This window comes from Phocoena sinus, chromosome 1, assembly GCF_008692025.1.
Source record: "Phocoena sinus isolate mPhoSin1 chromosome 1, mPhoSin1.pri, whole genome shotgun sequence".
Classification (NCBI taxonomy): domain Eukaryota; kingdom Metazoa; phylum Chordata; class Mammalia; order Artiodactyla; family Phocoenidae; genus Phocoena; species Phocoena sinus.
Genome location: NC_045763.1, coordinates 75,590,456 through 75,608,215, shown reverse-complemented (window position 1 = coordinate 75,608,215; position 17,760 = coordinate 75,590,456). Strand labels below are relative to the sequence as shown.

General features: G+C 39.2%; 1 protein-coding gene across 1 annotated transcript in view; it reads right to left on the bottom strand.

Annotated features, from left to right (window-relative positions):
* Nucleotides 1-17,760, bottom strand: part of WDR63 (WD repeat domain 63) — an 84,400-nt gene that overhangs the window by 44,970 nt on the left and 21,670 nt on the right. The window contains exons 4-8 of the mRNA XM_032640918.1: nt 15,270-15,451; nt 14,572-14,676; nt 11,827-11,976; nt 10,575-10,774; nt 5,070-5,186 (exon numbers count right to left, since the gene is read on the bottom strand). Of these exons, the coding sequence (XP_032496809.1) occupies nt 5,070-5,186; nt 10,575-10,774; nt 11,827-11,976; nt 14,572-14,676; nt 15,270-15,451 (754 nt within the window). The remainder of the gene's footprint in view (nt 1-5,069; nt 5,187-10,574; nt 10,775-11,826; nt 11,977-14,571; nt 14,677-15,269; nt 15,452-17,760) is intronic.

The window sequence follows — 17,760 nt, the reverse complement described above, 5'->3', positions numbered from 1 at the left end:
AAACTACCAATGGCATTTTTCACAGAACTAGAACAAACTATTTCACAGTTTATGTGGAAACACAAAAGACCCTGAATAGCCAAAGCAGTCTTGAGAAAGAAAAATGGAGCTGGAGGAATCAGGCTCCCTGACTTCAGACTATACTACAAAGCTATAGTAATCAAGACAGTATGGTCCTGGCACAAGAAAAGAAATATAGACCAATGGAACAGGATAGAAATCCCAGAGAAAAACCCACGCATTTAGGGTCAACTAATCTATGACAAAGGAGGCAAGGATATACAATGTACAAAAGATAGCCTCTTCAATAAGTGGTGCTGGGAAAACTGGACAGCTACATGTAAAAGAATGAAATTAGAACACTTCCTAACACCATACACAAAAAGAAACTCAAAATGGATTAGACACCTAAATGTAAGGCCAGACACTATAAAACTCTTAGAGGAAAACATAGGCAGAGCACTCTATGACATAAATCACAGCAAGATCCTTTTAGACCCACCTCCTAGAGAAATGGAAATAAAAACAAAAATAAACAAATGGGACCTAATGAAACTTAAAAGCTTTTGCACAGCTAAGGAAACCATAAACAAGATGAAAAGACAACCCTCAGAATGGGAGAAAGTATTTGCAAACAAAGCAAATGAAAAAGGATTAATTTCCAAAATACACAAGCAGCTCATGCAGCTCAATATCGAAAAAATAAACAACCCAATCCAAAAATGGGCAGAAGACCTAAATCAACATTTCTCCAAAGAAGATATACAGATTGCCAACAAACACATGAAAGGATGGTCAACATCACTAACCATTGGAGAAATGCAAATCAAAACTACAATGAGGTGTCACCTCACACCAGTCAGAATGGCCATCATCAAAAAATCTAGAAACAATAAATGCTGGAGAGGGTGTGGAGAAAAGGGACCCCTCTTGCACTGTTGGTGTGAATGTAAATTGATTCAGCCTCTATGGAGAACAGTATGGAGGTTCCTTCAAAACCTAAAAATAGAACTACCATCTGACCCAGCAATCCCATTACTGGGCATATACCCTGAGAAAGACATAATTCAAAAAGATTCATGTACCACAATGTTCACTGCAGCACTATTTACAATAGCCAGGACTTGGAAGCAACCCAAGTGTCCATCAACAGATGAATGGATAAACAAGATGTGGCACATATATACAGTGGAGTATTACTCAGCCATAAAAAGAAACAAAATTGAGTTGTTTGTAGTGAGGTGTACGGACCTAGAGTTGGTCATACAGGGTGAAGTAGGTCAGAAAGAGAAAAACAAATACTGTATGCTAACACATATATATGGAATCTAAAAAAAAAAAAAAAAAGGTTCTGAAGACTCTAATGGCAGGACAGGAATAAAGACTCAGATGTAGAGAATGGACTTCAGGACATGGGGAGGGGGAAGGGTAAGCTGGGACGAAGTGAGAGAGTGGTATTGACATATATATACTACCGAATGTAAAATAGATAGCTAGTGGGAAGTAGCCGCATAGCTCAGGGAGATCAGCTCTGTGCTTTGTGTCCACCTAGAGGGGTGGGATAGGGAGGGTGAGAGTGAGACACAAGAGGGAGGGGATATGGTGATATATGTATTCGTATAGCTGATTCACTTTGTTATAGAGCAGAAATTAACATAACATTGTAAAGCAATTATACTCCAATAAAGATGTTAAAAAAAGACTTTAAAAAAAGGACTGAGCATGGTCGCTGTGGGCACAAGGGCCTGCCAGTTCTGTCCCTGGCAGGACACCTCTAACAGGTCATCTTCCTCTGCAGCTCCCTGTTGTGTTGGCTGAGAGTTTTTCTGAAGCTCTCCCTGTTCAATCCTGCTTCCCTTCCCTTTATTTTTCACAGTGAACTTCTCAGTAAACTTCCACTTTGAACTTGATCTCATTTGCTTTTTGAAAACTCCAAACTGATAGAAAAGGCAATTTTCTTAGCCATATTCAGTACCAAATGATCATGTATACTAATTATTGTATTTAAATATATATAATTATTATATTAATATATATAATAATTATACTATATACAATTTAAAACAACAAATAAGAGATTCTCAAGGGGAGATTTGGAATTTAGAAGTGTGTGTGTGTGTGTGTGTGTGTGGTGGTGGGGGGTGGTGGTGGTTTTAGCTGTCACAGTGTCTGGGAGGTGCTAATGTTTTTAATTCTATTACTAAACCTCCCACAATGCATAAGACAGTCCCTAATATGAAGAATTATCCTGCTAAAAATACTAATGTTGCTCTTTTAAAAAACAATCTTGGTGCTCTTCTTAGTCTAGGGAACTTGGCTTGACAAGTTCCTGTTTTATAAGTTACTATAATGTTTATTGTCCCTTTATATGTTTAGGCTTTAAAGCTCAGCCCCCTCCCAAGGCCTCTAGGAGCTTTCCCATAATTAGAATGCCACCCAAGGTTTTACCCTAATGACTGAAAGTCTAAACAACTTGGTTTTTAAATAAATATAGTAAGTTGAAAGTGGTTTTCAATTATGAATTTCCTAAAATAAGAAAAAAACTCTTTATTTAGATAATTAAATATAAGCAGTAAGTATCCTAATAGATATTCCTAACATATTAAATAAGGGTACCATTTAATACCTGTGTCATTAATCATTACACTACCATTCACTGTGTAATTGAATACTCTTTGGTCTAAATTCTTCTTGTACTTCATCTTTCAAACTAGATGCATTTCCTTGGACCGGCAGCATCAGCATGACCTGGAGCTGTTAGAAATGCAAAGCAGCAGGCTCCACCCCAGACCTACTTAGTCAGAACCTGCATTTTAACAAGATGCCCAGGTGGTTCATATATGCACATTAAAGTTTGAACAACCCTGTGTTTGAACAACCCTGAAAAACCCTATGAACAACCCAGAGCTTCAAGGTTTAAGCCCAGTTTCAAGTAGAAGCATTCGTTAGCATTTTCAAAATCATTTCTTTCTGTTTCAGCCTGAACTGTCTTCACAAGGGAGAAGTGAAGACAGCACCTTTTCTCTGGTTTCCTGTTTCTTGATTTTGGTGCACTCTCCCACGTGGTTTCTGGGAGAGATGAACTGGAGGCTAGCAAAGCTTGTTGTCTGAGTGAAAGCCCATGGGTATCACTGTTTTTTTAACCCCCAAACGAACGTTTCTTAGTTGCTTTGAGAATCCTCTTGAAGTTTCTCTCTCTCCTCTCAGATCATTTTCTTCTTTTGCAAATAATGCTTGCCTTAGGTTTGTTCTGGACAAAATTCTATGAGAAGGAAAGAACTCATTTCTAAAAGAGCTCTCTTCCAGAACAAAACAAGGCTTATTCTAATCTTAAAAAATTAAGTAAACCTTAAACAGTTCTAGAGTGGGAAGCATGGCTGTGATGTAGATGTGGTTTCTTATTTATTCTTGGCCAATGCTGTTAAAATTCCTGTACCAATTTTCCTCTTTCTTCTTATAGTTCTGGCTCCTCCTTCCCACATCTCAAGGAGGGAATTATGAAGCTGTTCACCATCCCTCTCCTTATAAGCTTGGCAATTGAAAGGGAAGAATAAAAGCCCATGTCTAAAGATAATACAGGGACTTCCCTGGTGGTCCATTGGCTAAGAGTCCATGCTCCCAATGCAGGGGGTCTGGGTTGGATCCCTGGTCAGGGAACTGGATCCCACATGCATGCTGCAACTAAGGATCCCCCATGCCCGCATGCCGCAACAAAGATCCGGCTTGCCGCAACTAAGACTCAATGAAGCCAAATAAATAAATATTAAAAAAATAAAGATAATACACAATGTAGATAATTGAGAATTGGCTATAGACCATTTATTCCCTTGAAATTGATTGTACAGAGACAGACTTCTCATTTTTAATGTCCTTAGGAAAAATTTTAATAATTACTTAATTTTGATATGAAGAAAAGAAACCTCAGGTTTTCTGGTTTCTTTCTAATTGTCTACACAGGAAAAACTATAGCACACATGCTGTAAGTGAGTGGCAAATAGTTAATAAGCTCTCTTTGAATAATTAGTGAATTTTTGAACCAGATTCTCTCTAGGCATAGGTAACAACTTTTGAGAGTTGTTGGAATTTCCTTTTCTTTTTTTTTTTTTTAACATCTTTATTAGATTATAATTGCTTTACAATGTTGTGTTAGTTTCTGCCGTACAACAAAGTGAATCAGCTATATGTATACCTATATCCCCCTCCCTCTTGGGCCTCCCTCCCACCCTCCCCCATCCCACCCCTCTAGGTTGTCACAAGGAATTTTCAAGACATTTAATCTTAAAATGTTTTCTTAAAAATAAAAATAAAAGAGCTTAACTTGGGCTGTAAATGAACTTGTCTACCAAATCTTTAATTTTGGGAAGAAATGGTAACCAATCGTACAACTGGTAGACATGTCCACCATTGGCTCCACTTACCTGAACTCTGATATCGACTTGATGAGACCTTCAAACTCTTTCTCTGGTTTAGAAGTCCCCAGGGTCTGCCTAGGGCCTGAATATGAGTGTAGGGGACATTTTAAAGACACCTCTCTTTCAGGGCCAGTAAGAGTGGCAGCAACACAGGAATTAGAGATAAGGGTGACATATCCAAAAATTACGTCTGAACTGACTTCAGATTCTTATTTAAGAGGTATTTTTGTAAATTCCTATCGTCATGGTAATGCTCATCCTCAATATCCACAACATCCTCACCTTTGTCATCCTGTAAAAATCAATGAAGCTAAGAAGCGGACTGAGGAGTGAAGAAAAAGACTTAAATAAGGGAAACCATGGTAAACAAATGTTAATTTTCCGTTAGGAGAACATCCTCACATGTTCAACTATATACACCTTCCAGGCTGACACTGTTTGGTGTGGCCCTAGCTTAGAAGGTCTAGCATGTTGCTTAGCAATAGAAGGGAAAGAAAGACTGAGAATCTGTAGAAGGTGTCACATGCTCATGTGTATCTGATAACTGTCTTCATACTTTCTATCTGTACACCAGGTACAGAGTTGTTTTTTCAGACCTATTACTATAAGTAAACATATACCTTTTATGTTTTTTTAAATTTAATATACAATTTTTACCTTATAGACACATTGTTAAGAAACTCAGTCAAAGTCTTTGATTGTCCCAGTGCCTCTTTTTCTTCTTCCGAAAATTCTCTTGGATAATATTGTGTAGTAGCATTTTTGGGATATGTCCTAATATATTGAAAGAAATCGAATACCAAAAGTTAGACCAAAGACAAGCAAATATAGGTCATAACAGGGCCAAGATTTTTCTCTGTGACAATATTAGGATATTCTTTTATACTTAAATTCTATATATTGAATTTTTTCTTTATCCTAGACAGTTGATGTTGGCTGCCATTCTAAGTATTTGTGAATTTCTCTTTGACATAATCAACAAGCTCTTTATTGTAAAAAAAATATTTAGCTATCATTTCAAACTTACAGAAAAGTTGTAAGAAGGGTATAAGAAATTCCCATACATTCTTTACCCAGATTCATTAATTATTAACATTTTGTCACATTTGTGTATCATTCTTTCTTCATTTCATTAAATCAGTCTTTCTCAACCAATGCGATCCTGTTCCATCTTCTCAATCCAGGAATACTTGGTAATGTCTGGAAACAATGTTGGTTGTCACAACCGGGAAGAGCCTGACCCCTGGTATCTAGGTACATGTGCTCTAACTTTAACATTACATTTTCATGGTTCCTGATCCTTTGGGATCTAGAGGGTAGAGCCCAGGGATGCTAGAGTGCATAAGGCAGCTCTCCCACAACAGAGAATTATCCAGCCGGTAGTGTTGAGGTTGAGAAACTCTGCTCTAAATACACAAAACCTGGAACAAGTTACATTTTGGCAGTAATGGCAGCACCATCTCTGGGAGAAAACTTATTGCATCCAGTCCACTCTCAGTGTTCACCTCCACCCTTGAACACAACACATTGTATTGTACCTCTGGGCTTTGTGAGTCTCACCCACTAGACTGAGTGAGCTCCTTGATCTTAGGGTGTGGGGCTGTAGAAAGATCATATGGCAAGTCCTTAAGAGAGTGCACTCTGGTGACAGGCTGCCTGGCTTTGAAGCCTGGTTCTATCACTTACTAGCTATGTGACCCTGAGCTAATTATTTAACCTCTCTGTGCCTGGCTTTTCATCCCTAAAAGAAATTCTGAAAGTCCCTAGCTCACAGTGTCATTGTAAGGATTGAATGTGTTAATAGATGCAAAGCTTTTAAAACAGTGCCTAGGACATTTTAAGTGCTCAAAAAAAATTAGGTTGTATTTAACCTGTGTTGTTGAACAAATGTCAGGAAAATGTCTCTGAGAGGCAAGTATATTAATGGAGAGTAATCAAACAGAGCGGTAAAGAGAGTTTTGTTTATACTTAATTGAACAATTCATTCTTTTTTTCCCTGCCTAGATCAGTATCCATAGCAGAAGACAGAGTGATGGAAAGAAAGAATGCTGGTGCTGGAACCAGAGACTTGGGTTCAGATCTTAGCGTCACCTTTAATTTTCTATCCCACACTAGTACCCACCAGGTAGGATTAAGTAAGAAATTATATGGTGCCTGGTGGTTTCATCAAAGTAGCAATATGACTGAGTCACTCTTACTTTTTAAAATGTGATTTGTTTTGTTGTTTCTCAGCAGATCTATTCATTATTGCTTTAAATATTGTTCTAAACATTGAGCTTTCATTTTTAACCTCTTTTTGCCTTAGTTTCCTTATTTGTAAAATGGAGATGGTGCCTACCTCAGAGGGCAGTTGTGAGGATTAATTGAGTTGATATGTGCAAAGTATTGATTCTCAGAAGAATGCCTGGTATGTGGTAAGGACACTGTAAACATTTGCTTTCATTGTCATTACTCTTTTTTTTTTTTTTTTTTTTTTTTTTTTGCCGTACGCGTGCCTCTCACTGTTGTGGCCTCTTCCGTTGAGGAGCACAGGCTCCGGACGCACAGGCTCAGCGTCCATGGCTCACGGGCCCAGCCGCTCCGCGGCATGTGGGATCTTCCCGGACCAGGGCACGAACCCGTATCCCCTGCATCGGCAGGCGGACTCTCAACCACTGCGCCACCAGGGAAACCCTGTCATTACTCTTTGAACCTCATCTTTGATTTTGTTTTTTTACTTCTTCCATCACAATCATATATCCCATCTTTTCCACCTAATTTCTGATCTTAGTAAGTGGTACCAGCATTCTCCCAAGTCACCTGGATTTGAACCATTTGAATTCCCTTTGATTTACTCCCCCCCACCACCCCACTTTGTGGGTCAAGACCTGCCGCTATTTCTCACCTATTCCCTCCATCTACATAGAAACAACTGTTCATCATTATCAGTCAACATTCATTGAGAGCCTAATAAATCTAGAGTCCTGTGGTTAGGGTCCTTGTTGTTGGAAGTTCACTCTCCCTTTCTGAGTCTACCTCGTGAGTCTACCTTGGCTGACTCATTCTTTTCACTTTTCTGCAACCTGGTAGAAAAATAGAAATCTCTAGTTGTCTTGACTAAGAAATTTTTCTCAAAATCTAAGTTTCTTTTGTACTAATGAATCACCTCTCTCTTTCCTGTCTTACCCATACTTCTTGGTGTTTAATGATCTTTGATGTCCTAATTCTCTGCCAAGACTTGACTACCAGTCCTTGTCTTTCTCTTCATCTCTTTTGGTTTGGCCCGTCTGTCTTCTGCCTCCCCGGTTTCTGACCCATGTCTCGTCCTGACCCCTGGTATCTAGGTACATGTGCTCTAACTTTAACAATACATTTTCATGGTTCCTGATCCTTTGGTTCACAGAGATCTGAAAAGCATGTTTTGTACTATGGTCCACACTGAGGACCCACGATTCTCCTGGTCACAGCCTCTCTCACTGTATATTTCATGGCTCTTCTCTAAACATTGAACTCAAGTCAGTGACTCTGCACATTCTTCCTTAATGTGATCATTCTCCTCCTCCTTCCCTTCCTTGGTTCCTTTTCCCCCTCCATTTAATAAATATGTGCCAGGAACTGTCCTAGGAGTTGGGGATATAGAAGTAAATAAAATAGACAAAGTTCCAGTCTATGGAGCTTCAGTTCTAAGTTGTGGTGAGGCGAAGGTGAGAGAAGAGAGACAATGCTTGGTGAGTTCAAGGAACAAGGAAGCCAGTGGGCCTGGAATGGATGAACCAGGGGAATTGTGGGAAATGAGGGTAGAGGGGCAGATGGAATTTAGATCACATGAAGCCTTGTAGGTTCCTTCAGGATGGGAAGCCATAGGAGGGCTTTTGTCAGTGACATGATATGACTTGCATTTTAACAGGATTAGTCTGGCTCTTCTATGAAGAACAGAATGTAGGAGGGAAAGGATGGATGGAGAAAGCCCAGTTAGGGTGCATTCCAGTAATCCAGGCAAGAGACGATCATGGCTTGAACCAAGGTGATAGCAGTGAATATGTTCTGAAGATAGACCCAAGAAAATTCAAGGTTTGGGGTCTGAGTAATTACAAGAAGATCAGTGCCATGTACTGAGATGAGGAAGATTCAGGGAGTTTCAGGTACGAAAATAGAAAATCAAAAGTTTGTTGTTGGGCATGTGAACTTTGAAACACCTATTAGATACTTAAGGAAGCAGATGAATAAATGAGTGTAGAGTTCAGGGGAGAGACTGAGGTTGAAGGTATAGATTTGGGAGCCACCAGCAAACAGATAAAAGGTAACACCACAGGAATGAATAAATTCACCCAGGGATTAAGCGTAGTTAGAGAAAACATCAAAAGGAGTTAGCTTTGGGGTCCTTTAATATTTAGAAATTGGAAGGAGAAGGATCCAGTAAAAGAGACTGAGAAGCAGCTGCCAGTGAGTTAGGAGGGGTACACTGAGTATTGCCCGTAAGCCAAGAAGGAGAAATAGTCAACCATGTTAAATACTGATGAGAAGCGGAGAAAGAGGGTGTCTGAAAATGGGATTAGGCGATCAGACCACTGCAGGTCTTTGGTGACCTTGTTAAGACTAGAGTGGGCTCAAGGCAGAATGGAAGAGAAGGTGCAACTAGAGAATGTGAAAAACTGCTGTGAGGAGTTTTGTTGTTAAAAAGAAAAAGAAAAAAAAAAGCAGAGAAAGTAGCTAATAGCCAGAAAGGTTGAAACAGTTTTTTGTTTGTTTGCTTTAATGATGGGAGTTACAGCATTTTGTATTTATACGTGTCTCCTCTTCACCCTCTCTTCTTGGTTTGCTGACACCACCTTACTTTACCTGGTTTAGTTACAGTAGATTCCCATTTGGCCAATCTCCTCAACTCCAGGTTTTTTTTTTCCCTCTGCACTCCAATACATACTGCCTGGCTCATCTTACTTTAATAACTTAAATCTTGCCTCTCCCTTGCTTCAGACCTTGCCAAAATTCCCTATTGTCTGCCACAGAGAATCTGCTTGTCTCTGCTGTTCCCTCCACGCTACCCAGGCTGGTCTCCTTGTGGCCCTATGCAGACTCTGTTCATCTCACCCCCTAGATGTTCAGGTCATTTAAAAAAATCTGGGATGTTTTCCCTTTCTCTATGTCTCCAAATCATACTCAACATTTGTAGCTTATCTTTTATAGATCTAAAATTATTTCAAAGTAACTTTTCTTAATCCTAAAATATATGCATAGATTAGCTAAATATGTCTTCAGATTTATACAACATTCAAAGCCGAGCTCAAATCCCCAAAGCATTCCCTCAGCAACCAATTTTACATCAATTAATTCACTGGATAAATTTTAATTAAATTATAAATTTAATTAATCATTTGTAGTCTCAAAGTGCTCAGGATCTAAGGCAGACAGGTGAGCAGATGAATAAAATATGGGTCATCAGTGCTACAATAAAGATACCTCTAAGCTGTAGTGGGAACCCAGAGGAGAGAGTGATCAGCTCTACCTGGAGTTTCTAGGAAATCACAGAGGAGGGGGTACTGAACTGGAACTTAAAGGGTGAAGAGGGGTGGGTAAGGTAGTGAAGGGCATTTTATGCAGAGGAATAGCAAGGGCAAAGGCAGGAAAACATGGGAGAGCAGGTATTCTGGGAGCTGGAAGTAGCTCATAGGCTAGAGCACAGAGGGCTTGCTTGGGAACAGGGCTGGACAGGCAGACAGTGCCTTGTCATGAAGGAAGGAGGACCTTATATGTCATCCTAATGGCTCTGGATGACATGGGGAGACATGGAAGAGATTTGGGCAGTAGTGAAGTAAAACAATCTAATTTGGTACGTAAGAATGATCACTTAGGCAGTAGAATAGACAAGTTAGAAGGCAATGGTCATATTTCAGATGAGATGACCAGGTCCCCTTCTCTGAGAGAAGTACTATTGTTATTAACAGCATTGCTCATTTTCCCACTTCATAATCTTTACAGTCTTATATACTTGTATTTCATTTTCCTAGTAAGATTGTTAAAAGGCATTGTTGCCTATAATTAGATCTTGAGCTGAATTACTCTGTGGGGATCTGGCATCACTGTCAATGCATTTCTATTATACAGATCTCTCAAAGTAATCATGGATGTTGCTGGATTTTACCACAATTGCCTTTGAAAATACATATAAATTCATCGCATACTTACCATCTTGTCTGAGTACTTGTGTCCTTGATTTTGGGGACTACTTGCATGCCAACATCTCTCTCAAGTTGCTTAAGGGTAAAATTTTTATCGGGGTAGGCTGTACATTCAATATAGGCATCTTTTACGCTGGAAGCATTCTGGTCACTGAACTTAACTGGGGCACCAAATTCACTTCGTTTTCGAGAAATCATATATGTAATCTGCAACACATGTAAGCAGTACAGGAAACAATCGAGTCTCTGGAGAAAAATGATGTGTGGCCGATAACACTGGTGCTCTGCCCACATCCTCTTGGACCCCTTTGTGTACTTTCTGTGCACCTTTCCAGGTCCTTTTGCTCTCTGTTCCCACAGCCACCAGCCACCTACCTCTCTTCTGTGGAGGATGCTCTAGAGCTACCAGGACCACTTTGCCTGAAGGTACAAAGAACAGGAAGTGACTAGAAGTTTATATCCAGGCCAGCAATGGACTGGTGGGAGACATATGGAAGCCCATCTCTTTTGCTTCCGTTTGGGACAACTCTGAGGTATAATTTACACTCCAGAGTTCCCTAGAGGTGCAGGCTGAAGCCTTCACTCTGCCAGACTTTTGCCTGAGAGTGCACCCTTGCAGGGCTTCTGTCTCGGTCCTGCTGCTTTCCTATTCTCTTATGGGGCCCTTTCATAATAAATCACTTGCACACGATTGCTCCTCTCAGGGGCTGATCTGGGAATGCCACTTAGTTAGTTTTCTAGGGCTGCTGTAACCACATACCACAGACTAGGTAGCTTAAAACAACAGGAATTTATTCTCTTGGTTGTGGAGGCTGGAAGTCTGAACTAAGGTGTTGGAGGGTTGGTTCCTTCTGAGGCGGAATCTGTTCCCTGCCTGCTCCCAGCTTCTGATGTGATGGCCAGCAATCCTAGGTGTTTCTTGGCTTGTGATACATCACTCCAATTTCTGCCTCCGTCTTCCATGGCGTCCTCCCTGTGTCTCTATGTTTTCACAGGAGCGTCTTCTTATAATGACGCCTGCCGTATTGGATAAAACTCCCCTCATTTCCTTTCTGAGGTACTGGGGTTTAGGACTTCAACTTATCTTTTGGAGGGAGACACAGTCCAGCACATAACACCCCCCTAAGACAGTGACCATTCTTCTATCAAAAAAAGCCATATCCCTGCAGCAAACACAGCAAACCACACTGATCCCTCGGGGATACGTGTTGCTCAGCTATAGGGAGGTGACGGCTAGACATCATATTTAAGCTGCTTACCTCTTTTGTGGATTCTTTAACCGATTCTTCCTCAATTTCTTTTTCACTGCCCAGAGAAACCCATGGTTTAGAGATAGGTGGCTTATAAATATACATGTCTTCAGGAATATGTTCTTTACATTCTTCTTGCTCTTCTGGAACTTCTGGAGGCTGCAATAAAATAAATAGGCTTCTAAAATATATTACCAGGGCTTCCCTGGTGGCGCAGTGGTGAAGAATCCGCCTGCCAATGCAGGGGACACAGGTTCGAGCCCTGGGCTGGGGAGATCCCACATGTCGCGGAGCAACTAAGCCCGTGCGCCACAACTACTGAGCCTGCGCTCTAGAGCCCGTGAGCCACAACTGAAGCCCGCACGCCTAGAGCCCATGCTCCGCAACAAGAGAAGCCACTGCAATGAGAAGCCCGCACACTGCAATGAAGTGTAGGCCCCGCTCACCCCAACTAGAGAAAGCCCTCGCGCAGCAACAAAGACCCAACGCAGCCAAAAATAAATAAATAAAATAAATAATAATAAAAGTTTCAAAAATAATATATTAAAAAATAAAATAAAATAAAATATATTACCAGAAAAAAACCTATGGCTGCCAAAGGGAAAGGTGGGAGGAATAAATTAGGAGGTGGGATTAACATATATACACTACTGTATATAAGATAGATAACCAACAAGGACCTACTATATAGCACAGGGAACTCTACTCAGTATTTTGTAACAACCTATAAGGGAAAAGAATCTGAAAAAGAATATATATATACATATATACACATATGTATATAAAACTGAATCACATTGCTGTACAGCTGAAACTAACACAACATTGTAAATCAACTACACTTCAATTAATAAAAAAGAGATAAGTTCAGCAAATATATATACGTATTACCAAATTTAGGTTATAATTACACATGTATATTTTGCAATAAACTTTGCTTTTATATAAATTTGTTAAGCTCTTATTATTTTTCTTCTTTGTTGGTTCATGCTTTTCAACTATGAGAGGGAAACTATGTAAAAAAATAAAAGGGAAGAATGACAAAAAAGAAAGAGATCAAGGATATATATATATATATATATATATATATATATATATATATATAAAGAAGATGAAAGAATCAAGAGGGGAGAGGAAAAAAAGGAAAAGATGTGTGGTAAGAAAAAAGCATTTACTGTATGCCTTTAAGAATATGGAATGCTAAAACTTGATAAAATATAAAACTAATTTTCTCTGATTTAATGAAATGTTTTTCTGATGACAGGATTATATGTATGAATAAATATGATATCCATTAAATTATAAAGAGCAAATGTTTTTTAAACCAAGATGTCCACAAGAAGATATACAGACAGATAAAGATATAGATACAGGTACATATATAGATATATAGATGTTCACTGCTACTTTATTCATAATAGTGAAAAAATGGGCAACCAAATGAATATCAATAGGGAAAAGGGTTGATACATTTTGGTATAGTCAGAAGATAAAAATCTCATAAAACAGTTGCAATGAACAAACTCAATCTACATGTATATGATTTTAAACATATCAACATGAATAGGTCCTAGAATTTTACAATTTGGTGAAAAACAAAAGTTGCAAAACAAGTTGTATAATATAATTTTATATAAAATTTAAATGAATAAAACAATAAAATGTATTATTTGTGGAGCATACATGCATGGTAACAGTATGAAACCATGGACAGAAGACTATATAACAACCTTAGAATAATAGTTCCTTATAGAGAGAAGTTAGAAAAATTGAATTAAGGAGGATGTAAGAGGCAGTGAAACATTATCTCTTATATTTTCTTTCCTTTCAAAAGAATTTGAAGTAAATATGATAAAATATTAACATTTGTTAATTCTGAGTGGTGACTGTATAGATATTTGTTTCATCATCTGTGCTTTTCTATACACTTGAAATATTTCACCATAATAAAAAAATTAAAACACAGAATAAAGCAATCATAAAAATAAAACTGAAAATATTAAGGCTAACTAAGAAATTATTTCAAATGTAAAAAGTGTTCGATATTTTTAAATTCTATGGCTTTCCTTTATTTTTCTTGCTTATTGGACAACCACACAAACCCCTCTGTCTCCCTCAGTTTGACCAAACCTCCCCATGAGGATGCCAGACCGGAAGGCAAGTGTCAGAAACCTGTTGCCTTTCATGACCACTTTGAACGCAACATCCCGAAGGTGAACTGACTTCCTTTCCTTGGAAACTACCATTCTTTTATATTCTGCTTATCTTTGACACCCTGTTCCCCTCAATTGCCCATTGACCAAGTTGTCCTTTAAAAATTTTGCTTTTAAATAATCATAGCAAAAATTTATGGAGCACTTAGCTTTGCGCCGGGCACTATACAAAGGGCTTTACCTGCATCAGCCCATTTAATCTTCACAACAGCCCTATTGGTGCCACCGTTTTGCAGATGAGAGGTTCAGTAGCTTACCCAAAGTCATGGTGATGGCAAGAGAAGAAGCAGGAATGTGGGCCAAGGAATGGCCGAGAGCAGTGGTACTCCAGATTTGTTGTTTCCAGTCCCACTGGGTAAATGAAGGGCAAATAAGTAGAGTATCTGCTACCCTGAGTTGTCTGAGTTAGCTCACCCTTAGCTCACCTACTCTAGGCCCCAGGGAATCAGAGCTGAATGAGAATAATCATGACCATGTCTGGGGTTCCCCCAGAGGTACTGCTTCCTTCTGACAATCAACAGATTGCTTAGGGTGTGCTTACATTTAAATAGTTTTCCTTGCCCTCTTCAGTTCCAATAAGATAAAAGTTAAGTCCATATTTGAAGTCTTTGTCGTAAACAAGGAGAAGCTCATCTCCAGGATATTCCTACAAAAATATAATCAAAAAAGAAGGTTAATGTTCAGTAGTCACTCAGTTTATTCAGATTTGACACAAATTAATATTTCTTTAATCAATCAATCATAGAAGATAACCATAGTGCTAACCTATGGTTAATAACCCCAAATTGCAAAGTTATTTTATTAACTTACAAATGCTCTTAAAACACAATGCGTCCAGGGAAACTTACCATGCAATTTTATTTCTAACAGGAAAAAAAGGAAGCATTCCTTTTATTTGGTATTGTGCTCTGTAGCATGTTTGCGGACAAATCAGGACTAAAATTATGAATTAAACAATTAAAGCAGTATGGGAAAATAAGGGTAGGTTCCCTTTCTAGCTAAAATTGGGCAAGGATGAGCTTTTCTGGGTGTGGAGTAAGACAAAATGTCACAGATAGGAGTTTGCTTTTCACAAAGGGTCATCAAGAAGGATTCCCAAGGAGGGATGGGCAAGCTAGCATTTGCCCAAAGTAATGGGAAATGCCAGATTTGAACTCAGAAATCTCTCCAACTTTTGTGATTATGTATCAGGAACCTCTTGAGGTAGGACTGAAAAATAAAGAGGGATACTGTACTTACCTGAATAATTTTTTTGACTGGGTAGAAATCAGACACTGCAGCTCTGTTTTCAAAGTCTGAAAAAATATCTTCTTTTCTGATAAGTTTATAAGGTTGTTCATCTGTGACATCTTCATCTATTCTGCAGTTAAATATCTCCTGGGTCTTGTTAGTTAACACTAAAGGATAAATTTCTGGATGACCTGGGAAAGGCAAAGTGGAATTTGGACATTAAATATAACCATTTAAAATATTAACACTAGGAAACATTCAATTGTTTGCTTTAAATAATTGTCTTGGTTAAAATTTTAAAAGACTTTAAAATCATTGTTCATATTTTTAAAGTAAGTTTATCCATTATAAAAAATGTCAACAAATGAACTTATTTACAAAACAGAAACAGACTCACAGACTTAGGAAACAAATGTATCGTTACAAAAGGGGAAATGTGGCAGCAGGGAGGGATAAACTGGGAGTTTGGAATTGACATATACACACTACTATACTTAAAATAGATAACCAACAAGGACCTACTGTATAGCACAGGGAACTGTACTCAATATTCTATAATAACCTCAATGGGAAAAAAATCTGAAAAAGAATAGATATATGTATAACTGAATCACTTTGCTGTACACCTGAAACTAACACAGCATTGTAAATCAATTATACTCCAACATAAAATAAAAAATTTTTTAATGTCAAAAAGATAAAAAGATGAAAATAACAATTCCCCATAATTCTATCTCTCAAGAGAGAACCTCTATTAATCGTTTGCTCTATTTCCTTCCAGTCACTCCATATATAGTATCTTAAATGAAATTCTAAATCCTGCCTTTCATACTTACTATTATGTCACTAGAATTTTACTATGACATTATATAATTTTTCTAACGCATCATTTTAAATTAATGTAATTCTATAGCATAATTTTTAACTTCTGTTGTTGGTAAGCATTACATTTTTTCTCATTTGTTTCTAGTGATTATAAATAACTCTACAAACAAATATATAGTTTATAAACTTTTATTACATTTCAAATTATTTTCTTAGGTTTTAAAAATTTTTTTGTGTGTGTGGTTTAACATTATATTTTAAATCTGAAAGAAGACAAAGGTCAAATTCTCAAAACTAATACTTAAGATCTAATGAATAACAAAAGTATAAGAACCAAGACAGTTATATATGATGAGAATGTACAGAAATGGCCTGAAGGACAGTTGAAATAGTAGTTCATATTTTTTTTTCAGTTATACATATACATGTATCTGTTCTTTTTCAAATTATTTTCCCAGGATAGGTTTTAAAAGTGAAATTAGGGCTTCCCTGGTGGCGCAGTGATTGAGAGTCCGCCTGCCGATGCAGGGGACACGGGTTCATGCCCCGGTCCAGGAAGATCCCACATGCCACGGAGCAGCTGGCCCCATGAGCCATGGCCGCTGAGCCTGCGCGTCCGGAGCCTGTGCTCCGCAACGGGAGAGGCCACAACAGTGAGAGAACCGCGTACCGCAAAAAAAAAAAAGTAAAATTATTTGTTCAAAGGTATTATCACTACCTTAGGCTCTATCAAACCTGTATTGCTCTCCTAAAACACCTCCTCCCTCACCCTGCTCTCTCTCACCAGGTGACCCTGCTTCCTCTCACAGAGGCAATTCTGTGTCTGTACAGCAAAGAATCCTGTGAGGTCCCACAGCCCTGCCCACCAGCTCATCAGCACAGGCCCCGTCTTTCTGCCCTTCCCTCCAGTTCGAAGACCTGCCTGCCCCTCTCCACCCTTCTCAGCCCATCAACTCTTCCTCTCCCGTCAACCTTTCCTACCTCAGCATGTTTGATTTGCTCAATGGTCTCCCATTTTAAAGAAACCTTCCCTTGACCCTAGAGAGGTACCTCTGCTCCCTAGGGCTCTTTTTCAGTCAAACTTGTTATTCAGTTCTTCATACTTTTTTTTTAAAAAAAAATATTTTATTTATTTATTTTTGCCTGCATTGGATCTTCGTTGCTGCGCGCGGGCTTTCTCTAGTTGCGGCGAGCGGGGGCTACTCTTCACTGCGGTGCGGGGGCTTCTCATTGCGGTGGCTTCTCTTGCTGAGGAGCACGGCCTCTAGAGCGCGGGCTTCAGTAGTTGTGGTGCATGAGCTTAGTGGCTCCGCGGCACGTGGGAACATTCTGGACCAGGTCTCGAACCCGTGTCCCCTGCATTGCCAGGCGGATTCTTTTTTTTTTGTGGTATGCGGGCCTCTCACTGTTGTGGCCTCTCCCGTTGCGGAGCACAGGCTCCGGACGCGCAGGCTCAGCGGCCATGGCTCACGGGCCCAGCCGCTCCGCGGCATGTGGGATCTTCCCGGACCGGGGCACAAACCCGTGTCCCCTGCATCGGCAGGCGGACTCTCAACCACTGCACCACCAGGGAAGTCCTGCCAGGCGGATTCTTAATCACTGCGCCACCAGGGAAGCCCTAGTTCTTCACACTTTAAAGCTACTGACTTTCCAATTAGGTTGTATTAGTAAACCT